Source organism: Hippoglossus hippoglossus, chromosome 5, assembly GCF_009819705.1.
Source record: "Hippoglossus hippoglossus isolate fHipHip1 chromosome 5, fHipHip1.pri, whole genome shotgun sequence".
NCBI classification, from domain to species: Eukaryota; Metazoa; Chordata; class Actinopteri; order Pleuronectiformes; family Pleuronectidae; genus Hippoglossus; species Hippoglossus hippoglossus.
Genome location: NC_047155.1, coordinates 17,281,749 through 17,303,617, shown reverse-complemented (window position 1 = coordinate 17,303,617; position 21,869 = coordinate 17,281,749). Strand labels below are relative to the sequence as shown.

At 40.1% G+C, this 21,869-nt stretch overlaps 1 protein-coding gene across 4 annotated transcripts; it reads right to left on the bottom strand.

Annotated features, from left to right (window-relative positions):
* Positions 1-1,655: 1,655 nt before the first annotated feature.
* Positions 1,656-21,086, bottom strand: elmo2 (engulfment and cell motility 2). 4 transcript variants are annotated; one of them, XM_034586771.1, is made up of 23 exons: positions 20,790-21,086; positions 16,747-16,813; positions 16,536-16,631; positions 15,912-15,952; positions 14,896-14,968; positions 14,751-14,801; positions 13,650-13,819; positions 13,362-13,461; positions 12,886-13,037; positions 11,701-11,779; positions 8,710-8,745; positions 8,276-8,326; positions 7,457-7,579; positions 7,118-7,237; positions 6,878-6,982; positions 6,682-6,790; positions 6,258-6,394; positions 5,070-5,233; positions 4,708-4,820; positions 4,511-4,618; positions 4,303-4,385; positions 4,122-4,199; positions 1,656-2,661 (listed from the first exon to the last, which is right to left on the bottom strand). In XM_034586771.1, the coding sequence occupies exons 3-23, from the start codon at positions 16,611-16,613 to the stop codon at positions 2,461-2,463; spliced, it is 2,172 nt and encodes a 723-aa protein (XP_034442662.1). In that variant the 5' UTR covers positions 16,614-16,631; positions 16,747-16,813; positions 20,790-21,086; the 3' UTR covers positions 1,656-2,460. The 4 variants fall into 4 exon arrangements, with proteins under 4 accessions (XP_034442662.1, XP_034442663.1, XP_034442665.1 ...); XM_034586772.1 differs by having other exon boundaries at positions 12,892-13,037; XM_034586774.1 differs by lacking the exon at positions 8,710-8,745.
* Positions 21,087-21,869: the final 783 nt, after the last annotated feature.

Genomic DNA, 21,869 nt, shown 5'->3' with positions numbered 1-21,869 from the left:
ACGCAGAGAGTTTAGAACCAATAAAACTGGGAATCAAAAAAATGACATCAAGCTTTAAAACTCTAATCGAGACCACTGAATACAAAGTACACAACTCTGACTGCTCATATGAGCCGTACTAAGTGTTCCTGATGCCCACGGCCTCGTCCCTCTGCTGCTTTTGACCAGCTTCCATTCATTTGAGGGCAGTAAATCTGGCACATCGACTAAAAGAGGCCAACAGAGCTGCTGCTTAGTCCCTTTGAATTCCACTCTGCCTGCGCACAGTGCGATAAAAAGTCTGAATTCGAGCTTAGAGAATGCTGATTAATTCAAACACCAGAGGCGTCAAACACTCTTGGAATGTAAAAGTAAGTTTGCTTTAAACAAAACCACTGTACAGCTGAACAATACCACGTAACTCTCTGTATCATCTTTCCCAATATAACACTTTAGCCAGCATATAAACAATGAATAAATGGTTTACAGCACACTATCATGTAGTTGTAGCACATATAAATCAAACCGTACAAGAATGTTTGACATCTCATCTTTATGTAACTACATCTTTTCTTTAGTTTTATTCCTGCTGTTTATATGCGAAACAGCTAATAAATGCTTAAAACTATATATATATACCAATAAATAACAAATGTTGAAAACTGATATATACTGTGTTATCAAATGTTCATTAGTTGTTAATACACCAGTGTTAATATAGGTATATCAATAAAGAAGAGTTAAAGTTGTTAATAAAAACATTTATAAATGCTTAAAATCCTCCTGCTATTGGCTACAACTGCATTATATTGTGTCACTTTGTGTTTTACAGTAAACCATTCATATACTGCTTATTAATGCTAATAATACACAAAATATTTAGTGAGTGTTTGATAAGGCAATGCAGTGACTATGATTGGACAAGAAAGGTTCTTATGTGTCATGTTTTTATGTGTTGGATGTCAGAGCTTTGATCCTGACTTTTATCATGAAAGTTTTGTTACATCTCTTAACACAAAAGACACAAACTCTCAAAATCCACACACATACACACACAAAACATACACACGTGTGGTAAGCAGGAGCATATTCATAAGTCTTCACCTACTTGGATAGTTTCATTTCAGTGGGATATATTGACATATTATTGAAAATGGCTCCGAAAAGTTTTAATACTCTGAGCAGAAAAGTGAGTAAAACAAAGTGAGGCAGCATGAATGAGTAAACAGACGCTAGAACAGTTACTGTATTAAGTTTAAAGTGAATATGTATTAGTCAGTTAACTGATCAGTTGATCAGGAGACAATTAAAAGATAAGATGTCGATAAGAATGTGAAGCAGTTTACATGTATTAGTTGTTTTTTATTGCCAATGTGTGACAAAAAACTGTAAAGTTACTAAACAAAATGAACCTTCCCAACTTTCTCAATGATCCATTAAAAGCCTATAGACAAGTTTTCTGTGAAAACCCAAAGAGCCTAACTTGCCCTCTCCTGAGTGTCTCCGGTTCTTTTCCCCTACAGCACTTATCATTAAAAACTACAGTCACATGTTGCTGGACCTCTCCACACATCGTATTAGTGCAGTGAGAGTCAAATCTGGTCTAGAGCCTAAAACGTAGTTTACAGTCAAACTATAACGACGAGAGCAAGCATCAGCATCATTTATAATGATTATTTTTAATGGTACATTTAAACTGTTGGAAATATAGTTAGTTTATAGTTTTTCAGCTTCTTAAATATGACTCTGCTGGTTTGCTTTAGATTTCATTACAGCGCGCTGAAGATCTTTGGGCTTTGAAACGAAACAAGTACTCTCTTTATATCAAATTGAGCTGTGGGGAAAGTGATTCAAATTTTCCCACGATTTTTTAGATTATTAATACATTTTTTCTGTTTGATTAAAGGTTTCTAAATTTAATAGAGAAAACGATACATCAATCTGTATAAGATACATTAATCTGTATATCAGTGAATCATTCAAATAATCATAAGTAGTCCAACACGGTTCTGTCACAGAATTATTTAGATTATAATAGTAACAAAATGTGGAGAACACATTATCCTTTCACCTTCACTGCTTCTTTCACTTCTTCTCATATACATATTTTGTCTTTGATTTTTCTTGTTCAACCATCAGAAAGCAGCACAATGAGGAACAGAGTGTTAAACTGATAAATAAGATCCAATCACTAAATCCCTACCAGCTCCAGGAGAACTTCTCTGTAAAGGAACCCTGACCTCTGACCTCCCTCTGAAGCTATAAACACATTTCTTCTATATGATGAACCATATGGCATCAAGAACACAGAGACGTAGAGAAGGCTCCAATGTTGTGAAAAGTAAAATTCAAAAGTAGCCTTTTCTGGGGGAAATACTTGCAGGTAAACTCGTCAACAGAGCAAGTATTCTCATCCTGAACAAACACATGCAGCGCAAATGCACACTCGCGACCACACTCCCACGCACACACACACACATCTCAGCTGTAGTTGTAGGTGAAGTTGTACGAGCTAGGCTCCTTCGGGACAGGGGGAGGGGCTTCCGGGATTGTGATGTTCTCAAGGTCAAGGAGGCGGAGCTTCATCTCCATGCTGATGAGAGTATCCAGGTCACTGCGAGTGAGGTCGCTGCCCATCTCTCTGCCCAGCAGCGCACACAGGCCGTCGGTCCAGATGCAGTACTGCTCCAAAAAAAACAACACACAACACAATACAGACACACACATTAAGGATGAAGAATTCTTTGTCCCAACAGGTGTCGCGAGCTACAGTATATAGAGGATTACTGTGTGTCTGTCCGTTAGTTGATTTGTGTTTGCGTTACAATCAAACACATTTGGTTCTGACTGAGAAGATATTGGCCCCGTACACACCCAGTATTAACATCCGTCCTCAGAGATCCGGTCACAAGTGGCCAGCGCTAAGAAGGTGTTCACATCTGGTATCTGGATTTGACCAATTCAATCAAATCAAGTATCGATCATTATGTGGTGATCAGTGTTGATATTGTGGCGGTGATTACAAACAAATCATCAAGAAGAGAAAAAAATATGTTCGATTCGTAGTGAAACTGCAGCGGCTCAGAGGACGTCAGCTGAGTAGGAGGACCTTCATGTGTGGCCCAGGACGGATTTGCGTTCACACAGCTAAAAGAATTCGGACACATGTGGCCCAGACCACCTCCAGTGAGTTCACACCTGTACTTAGAGCTGTCAGCTTGTGACTGGATCACAAATACCACATGTTAATACTAGGTATGTAGAGGGCCATTGTGTTTTGGTGGATGATAATAGTAATACTAATAAATCCAAGCAATTATGAAGCCGATAAGTTTGTCCAATGGGAGGCAGCAGAACAAGCTGGAAACACAACACTTCACATATGACCTGATAAATCTCCTATACAAATAAACAAAGGATTACTCATTTATAAATATAAATCAGACAGCAGCAATTTTATCGTTCACTGGTTTTTATGGCCACTTGATGAATGCAGATCCAATATTCACACTCTCTTTACTCCGCTATGTTCAGCTAGTTGCTAACATTGTTAACTGTTTGGTGATGAGAAAGTGGTGTATGTGGGTTCTGAGGTCTTTTTGACACTGCAACTGTGAGCTGGAAAAGCAAAATAGCTAAAAGACGTCACACATAAAGAAAATTGTCCATAGTGCTGAGTAGAACCGAAGAGTCAGGTGTTGATACTTTCTAGCTCTTTTTCCAATTCAGCATTTTGGATCGTTTATACACTTAAAGTTCCTTTGCTCAAATCAGAATCAGTTAATGAGTATCTAAACTTATATCTAAACTTGTATCTAAACGTGTTATTTCTTTGGCTAGGTTTCATTTTGCAGAGAAAAATGCAAGCGTACCAAAATGCATCATAACAAATGACATCATGGAGTAAACATTACTACTGTGCAAGTTATACTAAAACAAGCCTGACTAAAGGAGCTGTTTAGCTCAAACTTGCCTACACATGGTACATGGGTCAGATTAAGGATACATAGCTTGATTACAGTATTTGCAACTGCCCAAACAAATCACACCAAGGGGGAAAGGGCAGTTAGATTTTTCCAGATTAAAAAGATGCCAACAACACGGAGCAGTGCAGCTTTAAGCCTTAGTGCTGCAGAGCTTACCTCATACTTGTTTGGTGCAACAAAATTGAGCGTCTCATCGGGATCGTAGAGGACGGAGAAGGCCAACTCCAGCACCTCCTGAGAGTTAGACAAAACTTTGTATCTACACTTGGTCACAGTAAAAGAATCGAGGGAACAACTCGAATGACAAGAAGAAAAAAAACAGTAACAATAATACTACCTTGTTTTGTTTGAGAGCACTTTTTTCTTTCATATGAGGGCAGTCTTTCCCAGTTACCACGGACTTGATATCTGATACGGGGACTATGAGGAATCCAAAAGACACAATTAATCTATGGTCTATTGAGGACTGTGTCACGGTGTGTGTGTTATAAAAAGGTTTGTTACTGAAAAATTAAGCCATAAAAAAGGGTTTGAATGTGTCTTACTTTTGTCACTGAGGAGTTCAAAAGGCACTTCACCCTGAGGCGACTCATCCAGGTCCCCGTAGTGCAGCACTTTGTGATTCAGAGAGAGTCTGCAGAACCAAAACTTCTCTACAATCGAGACAGGGAACACAAAGCTTAGCAGATAATCAACAGCAGCAGTAACAAGCACAGTGACGGTATTGATGGCGGATGTATACCTTGCCTTCGGCGGTTCCCCAGCTTACGGAAGCAGCTTCCCTCACACAGCCGGTTGAAACGCTGTTGCTTGATGAGCTCTAAGATCTCGGGCTGAATTCTCTCCCGCAGCTCGCTGTGACACAAACACAGCTTCAGCAACACAGACACACAGACACACTCGCACAAATGTGTACGATACTATACTATCTACGATTACATTTATAGAGCTGAGTGTGGATTTGAGCAGCAGTCTGTTGCTAATGATGCAATACTCTAACCTTTTATTTAAACTCCACTGATGTGAATGTCCAGGGATGATAAAAACAAACGGTTTAAGACTATAGCAGTTAAAACACAGATTGTGTTGTAGACACAGACGTACATGATAGGTGGAGACTGGAAGTCATCCTGGCTCATTCTCTCCGACTGCCGCAGACGCAGGATCTCTGAGTAGTTGAGGCCTCTCAGTTTATTCTTCAGCTGGTCTAAAGATGACGGCTTCATGGCCAGAGCTCTGGTGATCTGCTCACGGACCACCTGCATCACCTGGGCACGGTTAACATGCACGGGCGCACACAAGAATGATTGAGGAAAAGTGGTGATTAGTAACATTTTCAGATCCGCTTACAATGGTTTTGAGTGAACCATGAAGGTTCTTGAGCTACAATTCACAGAACCCTTATTTTCCAATTTAGAAAGTAGAAATCTTTGCCTATCGAAAGGTATCATTATTTGAAATGTAAACTTCATTGCTGAAGAATATAAAGCAGTTTCAGAAAGTTTTGCACACTTGATTAAGATTAGATCAAATTTTAAATGGATATAATTGCCATATATGTCCATCAATCAACAAGCAGTTACCCATAATGACAGATTGAGAGCATATTTTAAGAAGAGTTTTTAAATTCAGACTTCAATTCAGTAATTTCTAAAAGTCTCTTTGGTAGCAATCACAGCTTTAGTCTTAATAGGCAGGTCTATTCAAACTTTCCACACCAGGATTGAGAGAGTTTATCTCTTTCTTCCTGCCACATCCTCTTGAGCTTAGATCGGATAAAGTGTCTGAATCAACATCAGGTCTCTGTACAGATGTTCTGTGAGCTTTAAGTCTGAGCTTTGGCTCAGGCCCTCAAGTCTCTGGACTGTCAGATCTATAAAGGGTTCCTTGAACTTCATGACTTCATGTTTGACTGACTATAATATGGAACCTTATGTACACAGGTGCTTTACTAAACTATGTCCAAACTATATTTAAAAATATGTCTTAACTACTCAATTTGACACAGTTGGACTCCAGTCAAGTTCTCAACACAACTCTAGGAAAATTAATGCAAACATGGATGCACATGAACACAATTTGAAGTGTCTGACTACAGGTTATAATTTTATTTAAAAAATCAAATCTACAGCACACAGTGAATGGGTCTGAATACCTTCCAGAGACACTGTGCTATATATCTTTGATGTTTGAGTTAACACCCAAGTAAACAATGAAAGTTAGGCTGGAAATTTAAACACGTATATAAATATGAATATATTAAAGAAAATTGTGAGTTCTTTAATCCCACACCTTGTTGAAGTCCTCGGCTGTGGCCCTCATCTCCTTCCAGGTTTTATTAAGCAGCTGAATGCAGACACAGAAGAACTCCTCCCACGCCCGGTCATGGGTAAAGAACATGGGGTGGTAGTCGTTGCAGCCCTCGTTAGCTAAGAAAAGAATGATTTCAGTTGTATAATGAAAAAATTGGAGTGAAAGAAGAATCCTCCATCATATTTCAAAGATTACTTTTTGGCATTGTGCCTTGCCGTATAGAAGGAGACAGAAAACAAGGTCAGAGAGTGTTTCCTGGCCAGGAAATCGATCGATGAACATTGCAGTTATGTGGTTTGTTTCTTTACCCTTAGGGCACTAGACACGTGTTTATCCCATTTCGAGACAACAGTTTGATAAAAGTACAAGAGCTACATCTCCTGTTACACACACATCTACTTACGTAACTCTCCAACCTGGAGGATCTCGCACAACATTCGAGTGAGTTCGATGGCACACCGGCCAAAGGGACATTCGTGCTTGTCCTCTCGGCTACTGTTCTCCAGGACAATCTGTGAGGAGTGAGGGGACACGTTAGGTGGGGTTGACTTCTACGTCTTCGTGAGCTGTGACAAGTGATGCCCAAGGCCAGAACTAACCCTGATGTATGTGTCCTGGTGAACTTTGGCCAGGTACAGCATGTTGTCCAGAGCCAGCATCCCTGGAGGAGTCTGGGTGAAATCCATCGCTGGGTTCACATGGTTCTTAACACAGAAATAATATGAGAAGGCAATAAAGCTGTTAAAAACATCAAAAAAATTCTGTTTTAATCTATTTATATTTCTATTTTTACACATATTCTCTCCCCAAACAGAAGAAGCTGAGATGTGGAGACTCACAGTGAAACCCAGCATCTTGTAGTCCTTGGTGTACATGGCCTTTCTCTTCTCTGTGCCCGTGGGGTCATTTTCTCCATCAAAGGCGATCCTACGCAGCTCAAAAATGATATCTCTCTGGGTCTGAGCCAAAACAAGAGGACATAACATCAACATACAGTTGGTTGAATTGAACCGCAGAAAAACATTAAGTGAGAAGCAAAAAAATGGATGGCAGGACACATTTTGGGGGTGGGGAAGAGACGACATTTGTTTTGTTGGACTTAGCGGTGCAGGAATCAGTTTTAACAGGATTATACAGCATTAAGAAAATAAACAGAAACTTTTTTTTTAAATCTTTACCTGGTCATTAGGATCCATTTTGGTCATCATTCTCTCTTCCAAGAGGTTAAAGGTCAACACCTGCAGCACATACAGCTGGTGTGCCATTTCAGCTTTAATTGGTCGATTTCCTCTTATAACATGCTAGAAAAGGAGAAGTTGAGTTAGGAACGGAATCTCTACATAGGTTGCAATTTGTGCACCAACAACCGATGAATAAATCATAGAGCACGAAAAAAAACAACAACCCTAGATCGTAAAATTAAAGGCCTGATCGATTGTCCTTCAACAAGCTGAAGAGCATGTGCAATTGTCTGTCAAGAAAATATTAAATGATTTATAAAATTCGGCCTTTTAACAGGTGATAACAGAGACAGTGGGAGCATCCAGCAGTTAACCAGGTCTCATTAAATCGTCCGTCAGAGCGTGCAGGGCTGCAGGAATGTTTCTGGCTCCGGGACTCAGGAGTGCAGCGTCTTCCTCACTAATATTTGCAGCCACATCCAGATGAGTTGGTGCCAAAAGGAATTATTTTCAGAGCAGACTCTGTTCCACTTCATGGACTTCATGCCATATCACATTTGCTGGTTTTGTGTCACAGCTCCCCGAGTGAGTACAGCTTTATCGCTTTCTCTGCTCTGTCTCAGGGCTGAAACTTTCAGACCTCGAATGACCACAGAAACCCAAGAAGGCTGAAGAGATATAATCTGTATTTTTATAAAGTTTTCCAGAGTTTTAGTAGTGACTAGATTCAAAGTGTCTTAAAATCCACACCCGTGTATTTCACAGCTGTCTGGAAGCTTAACAGCCAGTAGAGCAGAGCATTAACTTCATACTCACGTTGAGGATGATGGATCGCAAGTGTTTCTGGGCCAAAGTGCTCGCCATTTCCTGAGAGTAAGAGATATACAATAATCCAACACACAGGTCAGAAGAAGCAGGAAGGAAGGAGCAGAAAAGTGGAAAGACCTCACTTTAAATCTACCAACAGAAAATGGGAATTTAAAACGATTACTGAAATGTAGCAACATCCTGAAGCTATATTTCTATCTCTGGTTTGAACTCTGAGCTCCCTCCCTAATACATGGCAACACGGTCTAACTTCAATATGTCAACACAGTCTGTCTGCTGCTGCAGCAAGCTATGGTTCTTTCTCAATTTGCATGGATTACACAGCGGCTGTTCATGACTCAGAAACACCAGGAGAGAGTGAGGGAGGAGAAGGGCTGTGGGGTGGAGAGGACGGTATGAGATGCTGCGGGATGTGTACTCACAGTGAGGTGCTGCTCCAGCGGGTTAGTATACTCCTCCTACGGGTTGAGGGAGGGAGGAGGGACATGGGAGTAACAGTAATGGAAACAAAAAGTGCACACACGGACCATGAGATACAGGGATACATCACTGGCACAGCATGCAACAGAATACGGACATAGAACAGCACTACGTCGAATAAGAACGCAAAGTCACCTTACATGCTTTAAACAACCCTCTGAGGAGAAGGGGATCTTTTTATCAATATTTACGCATGACAATCACTGTGGGGTCCCATGATTATCATGGAGCCACGGGGCCTCTACTACGAAGTAACTTCAGGTTTAACACACATTTACTGCTGCTCTTCTCTCCTCTCTGCTGTGGCAGCAGAAACAGTCTGACATCACTTAACTTAAAATAAGCTACTAAGCAATATGTAAATTCCTCATATTATCCACAGTTAATATTTGGGCTAATCAGGCTTCTTTGCTTTTCTACTTCTATGATCATCATTTATATTTCACTGTGTTGAAAGTCCCTATTGGAAGTCGCTATTACCGATTCAACCTGCGTTCCTTCTTATATTATATCAAGAACTTAATTCTTAGTTCAGACAATGTCACTTCAGTCACATGAACGTGCTCGTAGCTGGGTAAGAAAAGCCAGCGTTTGCTTAGACTGTTGATACAGGAAATCAGATTGACAGATGTTAGGTTAAGAGAAGCTGGATAACGACAAAATATTCTGGTAAAGGCCCCTCATAAGTTGAGGATAATAAGAAAGATGCAAAAGTGGAGAGACAACCCAATGTACTCTTGGAGTGTCATTCTAGTTACCATATGCGTTTGTCTGTTAAATACTTTTACTGTTTAAACTATGATACTGCTATTTTTGGCCAGGTCTCCCTTGTAAAAGATTGTATTCATCTCAATGGGACTAACCTGCTAAAATATAGTCTAATAAATAAATACATAAATAAATATTAAATTGCTGCAAGACTTCCAGACTTATTTTCACACGTCACTTCTTTGAAAATCATATAAGTGAGAAGAAAGTATTTAACAGTAACTCGTGTATTTACTGAGCTGTAAACTGACTGTATGTGCTGTATTCAACTCACTAGAACTGACTCATATCACCCTCCAGTGGTCAATAACAGCAACATTTAAAGACAACCGTCCTTGTTAGATAATTTTAAAATTATGGATAAGAATAATTTTTCATCCTAATTTGCCCTAAATTTAATGCCAAGTGGTGGTTGACACTTATTGAAGCTAAAACAGCTTTCACAGTGAATCAGAATCACACGCAACAGATGGCTATTTCATCCACTTTGTGACATTTGCAGGTATTAAAGCGATCACTACAGAGGGGCTCCATAAAGACACTAGAGCTGATTATTAAAAAAGTAACATGCAACGCAGGAAACATACATACATAGAGTTGTTGTTTTCTCTTAAGTGTACACGGCATAATGTCAACACTTAATGAAATAAAATAATTCAGTCTACATTATCATTTCATTTTAAAGTAGTAATAGTGACGTTTTTTCTTTTACGTCTCAATATAAAGTAAGACTTCAATGAGCAAAAAAACAATACTGATCGTCAGTGAAATCATAAATGGCTTGTCTCTATAGTGAGGAGAAAACATGGTTACCATGGTAACACAAAGTACAGTTTGCAGGTTAAAGCACACGGAGGCTTAACTGTCTGTCGATTTTCTCAACAACAGCTCATCTAAAGAACGTTATAGTCAATACAGCACATTCATGTTTCATCAGTAATACACCTGCAGAGTTTGAAGTTGAGTGGTTGTTGAGAAAATCAAAATAAAGACAAACAGACAGAAAATCCTCCATTGATATTTAGATTAGATATAACATCTTTTAGAAATAACACACACACTGACACACACACAGAGACAAAACAGCATGGAACAGGATGAGGCACTGCAGTACGTTAGGGCACTAAGTGAGCTGGGATAAAAGTGAGCACAGCTCAGGGAGATGAGACATAAGTGTTCAGTGACAGATTTTAAAAAGCACTCACTCCTTTAGTTTTTGTACATTTGTTTTGTGTTTCAAAGATATTTCAGATTCAGAAAACTGTTTGTTTTTGCATCTCTTATATCAAGATGGACAATTGCGACATAATGTGAATATAGACTTTCACCATTCAACATTAGGTTACTGAATGTTGAATGGTGTTTTTAATAACTGAATTGTTTTATATTGCTTTTCATTTTAAATCCTGTTTTGATCAATTCATCTCCTTCTGACTATTTGACTAGTATTACACACTGTACATTGTAAAAGTAAGTGATAGACCATGATTGGCATTGAGGTAAATCCTTGACTTTAACAGAACTAATGAATCCCCTCTGAACTCTTTCTTTCCGGTTGTGACGGACATTTTCCAGGAACTTTTCCTGCCAGCACCCTTATAAAATGTCAGAGTGAGCCCATCTGAATGTTCTGGACATTTTCTTGTTATTGTGAACACGTCTGATGTAAACAATCTCCTTCTGCGGTCTTCATATGACAAAGGCAAACTCCAGAAAATGTCCTGACCCAATTTTCTGGACATTTGCCATTTGTCTGAAAATGGCGTATGGTGCTCGGTCAGTTATGGCTGGAGGGCTGCTGTGAACTATTCTGACATAACTACAGCAAAACAAATGTAAAAACCTAAAAGGAAGGTGAGTTCTACTTAGAGAGAGTGTGTCATTACAGCAATGACTGTCAGACAGAATCCACAACATGTCAGCTGGCAGACAGACATCTACCCATGAGATTAGCCTTAACTAACCTACTGCTGCACACATGAGCAACCAGGGTGAGGCAACTCTCTGGTATCGAAAATAAATATGACTACTATGACTAAATGTAAAATGATTATGCATGGGTGGCTTTTTTAATGTAATGTGCAACTTGAACAGTATTAGTATTCCAGTTAGGTCTATCTATTATGTGTATTCAGTCATTTTCTCTGTGACTGCTGTTCACTGACCTGTCGTCTGTCCTCTGGTGCCTTCAGGAAAAGAGCGTTGATGAGAGCGATGGCGTACGTCTGGATCTCCTGGTTAGACCTGAAAGATCATCCAGCATCACAACAACCAGTTAGAAGCATCGTGCTCCACAAATCTCCACAGACCTCAGGCTCACAACTACGCTACATCACACTTATTCTTACTCTATCACTATTACTACTGCCATAGACTGAATATTAAGATGGCTGAGATGACAGCCAAAACATCTTTATTCCTCCTCGTCCATGTTAATTGATGGGACATGGACCAAAGTAAAAAGTCAAAGTAAACAACAAATACAATTTTCTTGTAGATGGTTTCTGTCATTTTAGGTAGCTCTCAATACGCTGATGTTTGTTTAAATGTTCATTTTTCCAGTAAGTTAATTAGTTATTTGCTGATATAAGAACGTGATTGACAGTTGAAACTGATTTGCGATTGGTCAATTACATGTATCCTGAACCAAGGATATTTTTGATATAACAGGAGGAAGTGGAGACACCTCGTCCATCTTAATTATCAGTCTATGAACATTTCTGAGGTGAGTTCAGGATTTTTAGACACCCCTCTTACACTCCCAACATTTTAAACAATTGTTATTCTCAATTTTACGTAAAATATTTTTAAATGTCATTGGACATTTCTTTATTACCATAAAAAAGACCAAAACAACCAATTAATGGATCATACTAACAAACAATGTCTAAGTAACTGAAACCTTATAGTTTATTTTCAGTGAGACACTGACATGATCCCAGGTGAGATGTTTAATCATTATGATTATTGCACACACTTTATTTTTTAATCAAGCTCACATTTATTGCTGCTTTAAATGCTCACTAGAACCCTAAATGTGTATAAATCCACAGCTGAAAGTAGTCCTGTGCAAGTGCACCATTTATCCCTGTTTGAGAAACATCTGCTGAAACTACAGATTCCAACGGTTTCATGTTCAAGTTGGTTTTGGTCTTTTCAGTGGATTTTGTGACAACAACAGAATATAAACAGACTGGGGTCATCTAAGAATCCTGAACACACCCCTTAAAAAAATGCCAAGAGCATATATCAACAGCAACTTTTATTCAATTTTATTTCTTAATGCCACATTCACTCCTCGGCCCTAATATCAGAGTGCGGAAAGCCCCTGTGCATGTGTGTGTGCTCACACTTGCAGGTGCCCGATGAGCTGTCCCACGGTGATCTCCTGGGCCACTCGGTGGTAGAGGCTGTGGCTGTTGAGGACCATGCTCTCCAGGATCGCCAGAGAACGCTGAAGGATGGACACATCCACCATTGGCTGGTTCACATAACCCGCAATCTGAGTTGGAGGAAGAGGAGATGCTTAACCCAGTGAATGTCAAAAGTCAGACTCTAAGCTCATTCAGTGTTTGTGTAAGTTTATGTAATCCTTAAAAGTCAAAACGTTTTTCTAAAGAAAAAGAAAATGTATCGGTAAAAAAAGGACCCACTCACTTCCATCATGCAGGACAAAAGGAAAGGAAAGTAAATAAATAAAAGCATGTGAGTAAAAAAGGAATAAAAGGGAAGACCTTGAAACTTTGAAACAGTGGAGATTTGTCCAGCGAGGTCTCTGTGAAAGTCAAATGAGTCAGATGAATGACTCTATTGTTGGAGCAGGTACCTGTTTGATGAAGGACAGAGAGATGAGGTCCCAGGACACAATGCCATGATCCATTAGCTCTAGAAAGGCAGTGAGAGTGAAGGCCAGCATTTCACCGAAGCTGAAGGAGGTGAAGAACAGTTTGTCATTAGCTGTTCACATAAGCTCACCTCTTCTAAATTCATAATAACTTCATGTAAAAGGTTTCAAACTCGTGGTAAATTTAACGACAACATCATTGGAAGTTTAGTTTTCAGACTGAATTAATATCACGTTGTCATCACAAAACAAAACAGACACTGTGCTCACTGGGTGCCACTCTCGACAAGACGTGCCAGAGTCCCGATGCCTTCCATGTTGATGAACTCTGCGGCAAAGGTTGGATCTGCAGACAGCTTGGCGAGCTCTTTCAGGGCCTCGAGGCGTGCGTCGATGCCGTGGGACTGGATCCTCTCCAAGAGCTGACGAGCAGCACGCCCCTGATAGACGGATAAAAAAAAAAGAAACCTCACATCCATGATGAATTTACCACTGAATGATGTTTTTGATGCTGTGCCTCAGCTCAAAAGCACTCACGGCAGGTTAGTTGATTGTTTTGTTTTTTTATTGTTTTTTTTAATTATGTGACTTGAATCACATCAAGTCACACAATTATTTTGTTAAGGAGTCAACAGCAGTGTGTGTTAATTTAGTTGTATTCTTTTTCACTGAGTATGTATTGTATTATTTTGTTGGGTCACTCTGGCCCATGGTGACAGTACATAGAGCAAAGTAAGAGGTAGATTATATATTTGTGCCATAATGCTGAGTCCCCCTTTTCTCTATTGCAGTATTCTTGGGACCCGAGGTTGACTTAGGAAGCCAAATGGATAACAACTGGAGAAAAGACACATAATAGGGCACCCTGATAGATAGAAGACTCAACAGTAATTTGGTGAGACAAGGTTTAAACATATTTGTCCAATAGAGTAGCCCCACATGAAGATTAATGGTATACAACCACTGTGACCTATTTCCTTTTGCAAGGACAGCTTAGATTTGGTGATGGCAATAACTTGATAACTCTCTGTACGGCTCATCTGCCTGGTCACTCTGATGCATCAGGTATTTAGAATAAATAACTGTGCTTCAGACGTCATCAGTCTCCAGAAAAACTTCATTCCATCACCCTGAAAGATTTCCCTCACACAGTGTGTCTTAAAAGGAAACTTGCGTCACATTTTAGAGATTAAAGATCTTTCACAGACCTGCACAAACGTAGAATTTGATTTGATGTGTGCAAACCTTGTGTAGTTTCTACACAATATGAATTACAGAACAAACCCTTTAGTTACTCAGTGTACTAGGATATTCTTCTGTTTAAAAAGGAAATTTTGAAACTGAACAGGACTATGAAGGAGGGTCACTCACAGGAGAAATGGCTAATCGAAGGATGGTCCCGTTTTTGATTTCCCCACGGCTCTAAAAAGGTAATAGAGAAGGAATTTATGTACAAGATCAACAGCGATTAACAAAGTTATCAACACAAGTTTAGGGAGAAAACAGTGGAGCTAACCTGCTCAGTGATATAAAGCTGAGGGCCGTCAGCATAACGCAGGGCAAACTGCTCTGCGCCTGACAAAGACCAGCTGAGGACAAACACAGAGAGAAAAAGGTACAATTCATTGTAAGTGTATCTACGACAAACTCAGAGGAACATAATGCAGCAGTTTTAAAATGCAGCATAGTACACATGAACAAAAGGTTGCGGAGAGTCAGCTTCCTCCCTGCAGCAGTCGAATTTACACAAGCGGTGAACAGAGAGATTGTGGAGGAGAATTATTCAGTGGGTGTTTAACAGTGAAGTGCAAAGAATTTTCAGTTTCCAGAGTCATCAGAAGATGACATATCTCCACCCACAGAACTCGACAGAGCAGATGAGTTGGTGCTATCACAGTTACCTGAAGTCGTGAGACAGTATTTCCCCCCAATAATGAAGAACACACACAAATCAGAAAGGTACAGGTCAAAGTCAGGTTATATTGGTTTGATTTTATTAGCTACGCTCCACTGAGAGTTGTGGTTTTCAGCGGCTCCACATCAGTTTTCAAATAAGTCCTCAGATTTATTTACAGGAGCTATGCGGAATTGACAAATGCACCTATTGCCCTAATAATAATAATAATAACCAAACTGACTGCCTTTTTAGTTCAATCTACATAAAATCTCGTACATATCATTTGTTCAAGAGACAGAGGAAAACCAAAGGCAATGACACCATCAAGGATTCCTTGATGGTGTTCAAGAGATATCACCTTCACACGGAGAAAATGTGCTTTGTGAGGTCACAGTGAGCTTGACCTTTGACCACCAAGATCTAATCATTTCATCCTTTAGTCGAAGTGAATATTTGTACCAAATTTGAGGAAATTCCCTCAAGGCATTTTGGAGAGATATCCTGTTCTCAGGAATGGGACTTACAGACGTACAGATGTAACAACAACCTGAGAACATAATGCCTCCAGCCACTGGCTGTCACCGGCGTGGAGGCAAACATCGTAAAATGTAAGGATGTGGAGGATGAATGCTTACCCATCACACACTTCTCGTATTATTGAGGACAAAGGTCTTTTCTGCAAACAGAAAGAAAAGAAGAAAAGAAGAAAATGACAATATTTAATAGTTGAAATAACACATCAATCTCTGATAAAATGTTTGATTGACATATCAACACTTCACAAGGTTGTTGCACAACCATATCTAACTATAAATGGAGGAACCTCTGTCTGACTGTCTATCAACTTTCTCAACAACCATATTGCTGAGGACCTCGGTCGACTTTAGATTGATGTTTTTTTTCTAGCAAAACAAAAGTTTCTAGAAAGAAAAAAAAAAAAACAGACATAACATAATTTTCAATAAACAAAAATAGACTCATTCAACCATGCACTGTTCTCGTATAGTTTCCAGGGGTGATAACCTTTTATTTATTTTGAACTGAGACACAATCTACCACCCTCACGCTCCAAGTTTACAGGCACTCGTACATCTAAAAAAACTAAACTACATCTATCACTCCTGGTGTGTTTATTGTCATGACAACCACAGCACACTTGCCCGTATTCTGCATAACTACAGCACAGCTCAGCAATACTCATGTCTTTCAATTGTAGTGCAGCAGTTTTATTTGATCTTATATTCTACACAACTACAGACCTGGTCCATCTCTATGAGCTGAGCATTAGCACCCGGCCATTCAATAGCCACCTTCACGATGTCAGCAGGGGGTGGCATGGCTGTTACTGTAAAACCCTAAAGAAGGAAAGAAGTCATTTGTGTTACAACTTCATCGCCACTGTGTCAGGATATTGTGTTTTCTGATCATTGATTAACTTGAGGATTATATGAAGTAGAGGTTATACATCACCTAGGGGAGAAGTGTTAAGGGGTCAGTCACTCTCACAGCTCTGCTGTATAAACCACTGTGTCAGCTCCTCTGTGAACACACAAACCCACATGGTGGTCATGTCAGTGCAAAAACCCAAACACTCAAGTTTGCTACATCCCTGCACTTACTCTCCTCTGAACTGAATCTGTTAGTGAAGGGATCAATAAGCGTGACTGTTTCACAAAATCCACCCACACCCACCCACACATACACATCTTGACTAAGTTAAGCCTTCTGTAGACTGGACTCTGAGTCTGCTGTGTTAATAATATTAATAATGTTTTGCACTTTATTGCTAAAATGTAACCCCTATTTGCACATCTTCACAAACTTTTTAGATGCGTTCGCCAATTCACATTTATCTTTCAGCCTTATGTTAACATAATTCAAAAATGTATCTAAGATGAAAAACTGAAAGTCATGTATGTACAGTATATCATATTACATGAAATAACATAAAACTGCAGCACAGAAGACAAAGATTCCATTTTAGATAATTACAAACAGTTTTGTCATCAGATATTTAGTATCTCTGGTAAAACTGACAAAACTCCATTAAAACAGCAGGATATACAAGCTGCTTTTTGTTATCACTATATTTGGAATATCAGGAACCTCAGATTTATGACAACGTTCCCTGCTGCTCTTAACATTTTGCTTTTTTGGCAATGAAAAAGTTAAGACAGACATAAACTGTATGTATTTATCAAAAAACTGAGCAGAGATGTTCAACGATTAGAATAAAATGAGAAGTAACCTTCTGGCCATCTGCTCAAACTCTCATGATGAGCCTATACTAGACATGCAAGAGTTTTACTTTTCACATTAGAGAGCCAAACTGTTATAATTATTCTGTTAGGCTTCACCTTTAGATTAGATTAGATTAGATTCAAGTTTATTGTCATTGCACAGAGTACAAGTACTGAGACAACGAAATGCAGTTTAGCATCTAACCAGAAGTGCAAAAAAAAGCAGTAAAAGTGCAGAGTATGTGCATATGAAAAGTGGAATATGTAAATAAATAAGATATGTACAGTAAGAAATAGATATGGAATATGAACAGTAATACTACATTTCACTGGGGCACTGCTTTATCAAACTTGTTTGATTATTTGCAGCAACAGATCTGACAAAAAGAGTCAGAACAACACAGCAGGATGCAGTGTGTGGCAAGAGAGATCCCTCGGCTCTGACATGGAGGAAGAATAACAAAGCTGTCTGACAGACTCTGCTGCTTTTGGGAGGAAGGTGGCGATGAAGAAAAGACGCTACTGCTCTCCAAATGGCTCTTTGCAGTCAGGCTGCTTTCACTACACAAAACACTTTGTGTGGCTCACAGCTGCTCATTTGAAAAGAAAATCTTAATCATTACCAGATTGTTACAGGTCAAATAAACCCTCTGAATCTAACCAACAGCCTGAGGCAGAGACTAGTCTAGAGATTTACCAATTACAGTGAATTCCAGCAGCAGAATCTTTCTCACGTGTTTGTTTTCTCCTTTACTCTTCGGAGGAAATTGCATCTGTATACGTTTATTATTGTAGTGCAGGCACTGGGTCCTCACGACAAAAATATCTCTAAAAGAAATAAAAATAAGCCGTAGTACGAATAATAACTACCTCTGCAACAATACACCGCATAATCATTGAAAATCGCTCCCACTCAGACTGAGATAAGGTGACGTACATGAGCTGAACATCATCCACAACAGATTGAGGTGGATTCTGCTGCTGAGAGAGTCAGAGTGAAAGCTGCCAGCTGATTTCAGATTCCAAGCAGCCATCTGATGGAGAGACTGTTCCGCCTCCACATCTACGAGCAGACTGTGCATACCCTAACATAACGTTCTGTGAGCCTGACCTGCTGAAAAGTTTCCCACAGTTTTCAGTACTAATTAGCAATTTTCATCACGGACAACTGGCTGAAAACTCACAGAATGTTGCACAGACATTTAGTACAATCTTATTATTTATGCAGCACACTTATTTGATTGTGGAGCTGGACACCGTGTGTCGATATGATCCTGTAGGGAAAAAAAGGGATTTTCTAAGAATATAATGAATTATTAAACACATTCATTGGAGTCTTAAAAACTGCAAAAGGGGATTTTTAACTCCACCAAGGAGGTTGTTTTTGGCAGCATTTCTTCGTTTGTTCGTTAACAGGATTACGCAAAAAACACTCAACTGAGGATGTGGGGTATGACCTAAGGAATAAACCATTGAATTTGGGAGCAGATCCAGGTTTTTCCCCCACTTTCTGTTACATTGTTAGACAGGACGTTTCTCAACATTTCACAACTCACAGTTTTTTTCTAGAGATCAATTCATGGATGATGAAAGAAATCAGGAATGTTAAAGGGACTGATATTTATGAGTGTGTGAAATGTGGTGCAGATCCAAACTAAAATCTGTATCTAGTTAATTAAAATGTGGTTTCATAAGGGGACTGCTGGGCCTTGGCACAGGTTTGAGCTCTACCGAGTGCCATTCTAGCTAATAATGACACACACTCGTTTGAGACCGCAAATGCATTTTTAGGATCCACCCAAAGTATTTCAAAGCGGATCAGAGAATAAAACTGAAAATGACAGTTTGACTCAACGTCTTCACCAAACTAAACCATTATAAGATGTTTTTGTAACAACATCTTAACATCAAACTACTTAGAATGTTTCAGATGTCCCATACGAGAGCTAAATAGTCATTAGTTATGACTCAGATTTATTTGTGTGTCCCAGTGGAATTGTGATGGTACACTAACATCCGAATGGAAATCTACAATAATTGCTATAAGATAAACTTGTCTTAACGTGTGTTGAAAGGTTCAGTGTGTAAAATTTTGTGACATCTAGTGATGGAGTTGCATGTTGCAGCTGAACACCTCACACCTCCCCATCCAAACATTGAGGAGAACCTGTGGTAGCCTTCAGTTGTCATAAAAACTCAAAAAGGTGTTTAGTTTGTCCAGTTTGGGCTACTGTAAAAAAACATGACAGCCTCCATAGAGAGGACCCGCTCCTGATGTAAACATAAAATATTTAAATATAAAAGGGCCAATTCCAGGGTAAAGGAAACAACCATTTGTAGAATTTAGATGAAACACACTAGTGAAAACATCACTAGGATGACTTTATATCCAATAGATCCCCTTCACCCACATCTTACACACTGGACCTTTAACGGGCTCCTGCTGTATGGCATTACAGTATGAATGTGATTCATGCTGTTGATCACTGCTGTCTCTCCTCCACACCGTCTCTCGTGGTGGCAGCTCTGGGTGGTAGCTTAGCAACAGCTGCTAAGGCTCTGCGGGCTGAATAGAAATGCCACAGTGTGATCTGAGGACCCTCTGCTCACAAAGACCCCCCAACTTCTTCTCGTCGCCGCCACCAGCTCCTCTCACACCGCCACCCGGCTGCTTCCCGACGCCATTTTAAACCCTGCCTCACGCCGTGGTTTGGTGCCCGTGTCCGGGCTGGTTTGAACAACACGCTCCCGCTCTGTGGATGTAGCCCCAACTTTTCTGATAGCCTGCTAGCTTGTTGAATATGCGGAGTGGCGCCCCCTCTGGTGGCGAGACGCTCATTAGGAGAAATGGCTGCTCCATTAGTGGATATAAAAACAACTGTTTTCCTCTATCCTCTCCACACGTGTGAAACACATTTCACCATGGCGATGACAGTTTAACTCTGTTTGTCTTTTACATGAAACGATCATCCTGCGTGTCGCCTGCTGTTATGACCCGTTAACGTTAGCTATCACCTCACATTTAACACTTCCACTCCTGTGGAAGAAGCCTTAACGCTGACTTCTCTAAATGTATTATTGATTATGGGTGATGGATCGGGCTGCTCTGGGGCTATGGCAGCTCACACACTGATGAGGCGGAGGCTCCGCTTTCAGCCTCAAACTGGATCAATCATAGCTCCTGCTAATGGCGGTGCGTTGGACAGATGCTAACACAGACAGACAGCTCCGTCTCCTCTCGGCGAAAGTCACGTTAAACATCATCCCACTCACTCGTTGTTGCAGCCAGCGGCAGCGTTGATCCCCACAAGGCGGCTAATGGTTTCCAGTCATCCAGTCCGGTCCAGCGTCTGCTCCTCCATTGCAGTGCAGCCACAGCCTGTCTGCTTCACATCATGTCCCGACTCTGTCTGGATCTGTGCTCCGATCAGCTGTGCGGCTCAATGCTACTGTTAATGTCGATGCTCTGTTTCACTCACCCTGTGGACGGGCCATCGATGGTGATGATGGTGATGATGATGATGCCCTCAGTGTCCCGCCCTCCACGGTGGAATACTTTTGGAGAGGAGACTCATTTCCACGCCCTGTAGGCGGGACGCAATGTAAATATGTCACCTCCATCATTTGTGCACCCTCAGACTGACACCTTTGTCCTGTCACTGTGGTGCAGCGATGAGCCATCTGTCCCTCTGCACTCACTGACTTGTTAGGGTGCAGCAGCAGATGATCAATATGTTTAACAGCCTGTATTTAAGAGTTCCCTTGAGACAAGCTACACACAGATGTGGGAACCTGCGTTTGAGAGTGTTGAGACATTGTGTCATTCAAGCCCATTTAATACATCATGCTCAGTATTTATTCATTCACATGGTCGTTCTGTGACGTGTCCCTGAAGATCACCAAGATACAACAGTCACCATCATCTCAATCAAGCTGCACCAAGTCCCACACACTCGTGGATATCAGTTCCCTGAATGTGTCTGATTTTTTTCATCAAGACCCATGACGGCGTCCCTTGGAAATTGGTGAAAATTACCCAAAATTCCCATTCTTCCACCAAGTTTCGTGAAAATCTGCACTGTAGATTTTGCATAGTTCTGCTGATAAACACACTGCAATGGCAGCCGGTACAGCGTATACCTCCGCCAAGGCAGTCCCCTTAAATTCAATCAAGCTGCACCAAAGTGCAAACATTTATAAATATCAGTTCCCTGATACAGATGTCTGATTTTCTTTCATCAACATCCATGAATTATTTCGAAAATGTCAAAAATGTCAAAAACAGTCCTATCTTACAATGTTAAAGAAAGAGAAAAAAAATCATTCCTAAATCCATCCTCTGATCCGGATCTG

Excerpts from the sequence above, each read along its gene's own strand:
- elmo2 (XM_034586771.1), bottom strand. The coding sequence starts at position 16,613 with ATGCCACCCCCTGCTGACATCGTGAAGGTGGCTATTGAATGGCCGGGT. Across the intron at positions 15,953-16,535 it reads AGCTCATAGAGATGGACCAG|AAAAGACCTTTGTCCTCAAT; the intron begins GTCTGTAGTTGT and ends TTCTGTTTGCAG. Across the intron at positions 13,820-14,750 it reads TTCGATTAGCCATTTCTCCT|GGGCGTGCTGCTCGTCAGCT; the intron begins GTGAGTGACCCT and ends TCCGTCTATCAG.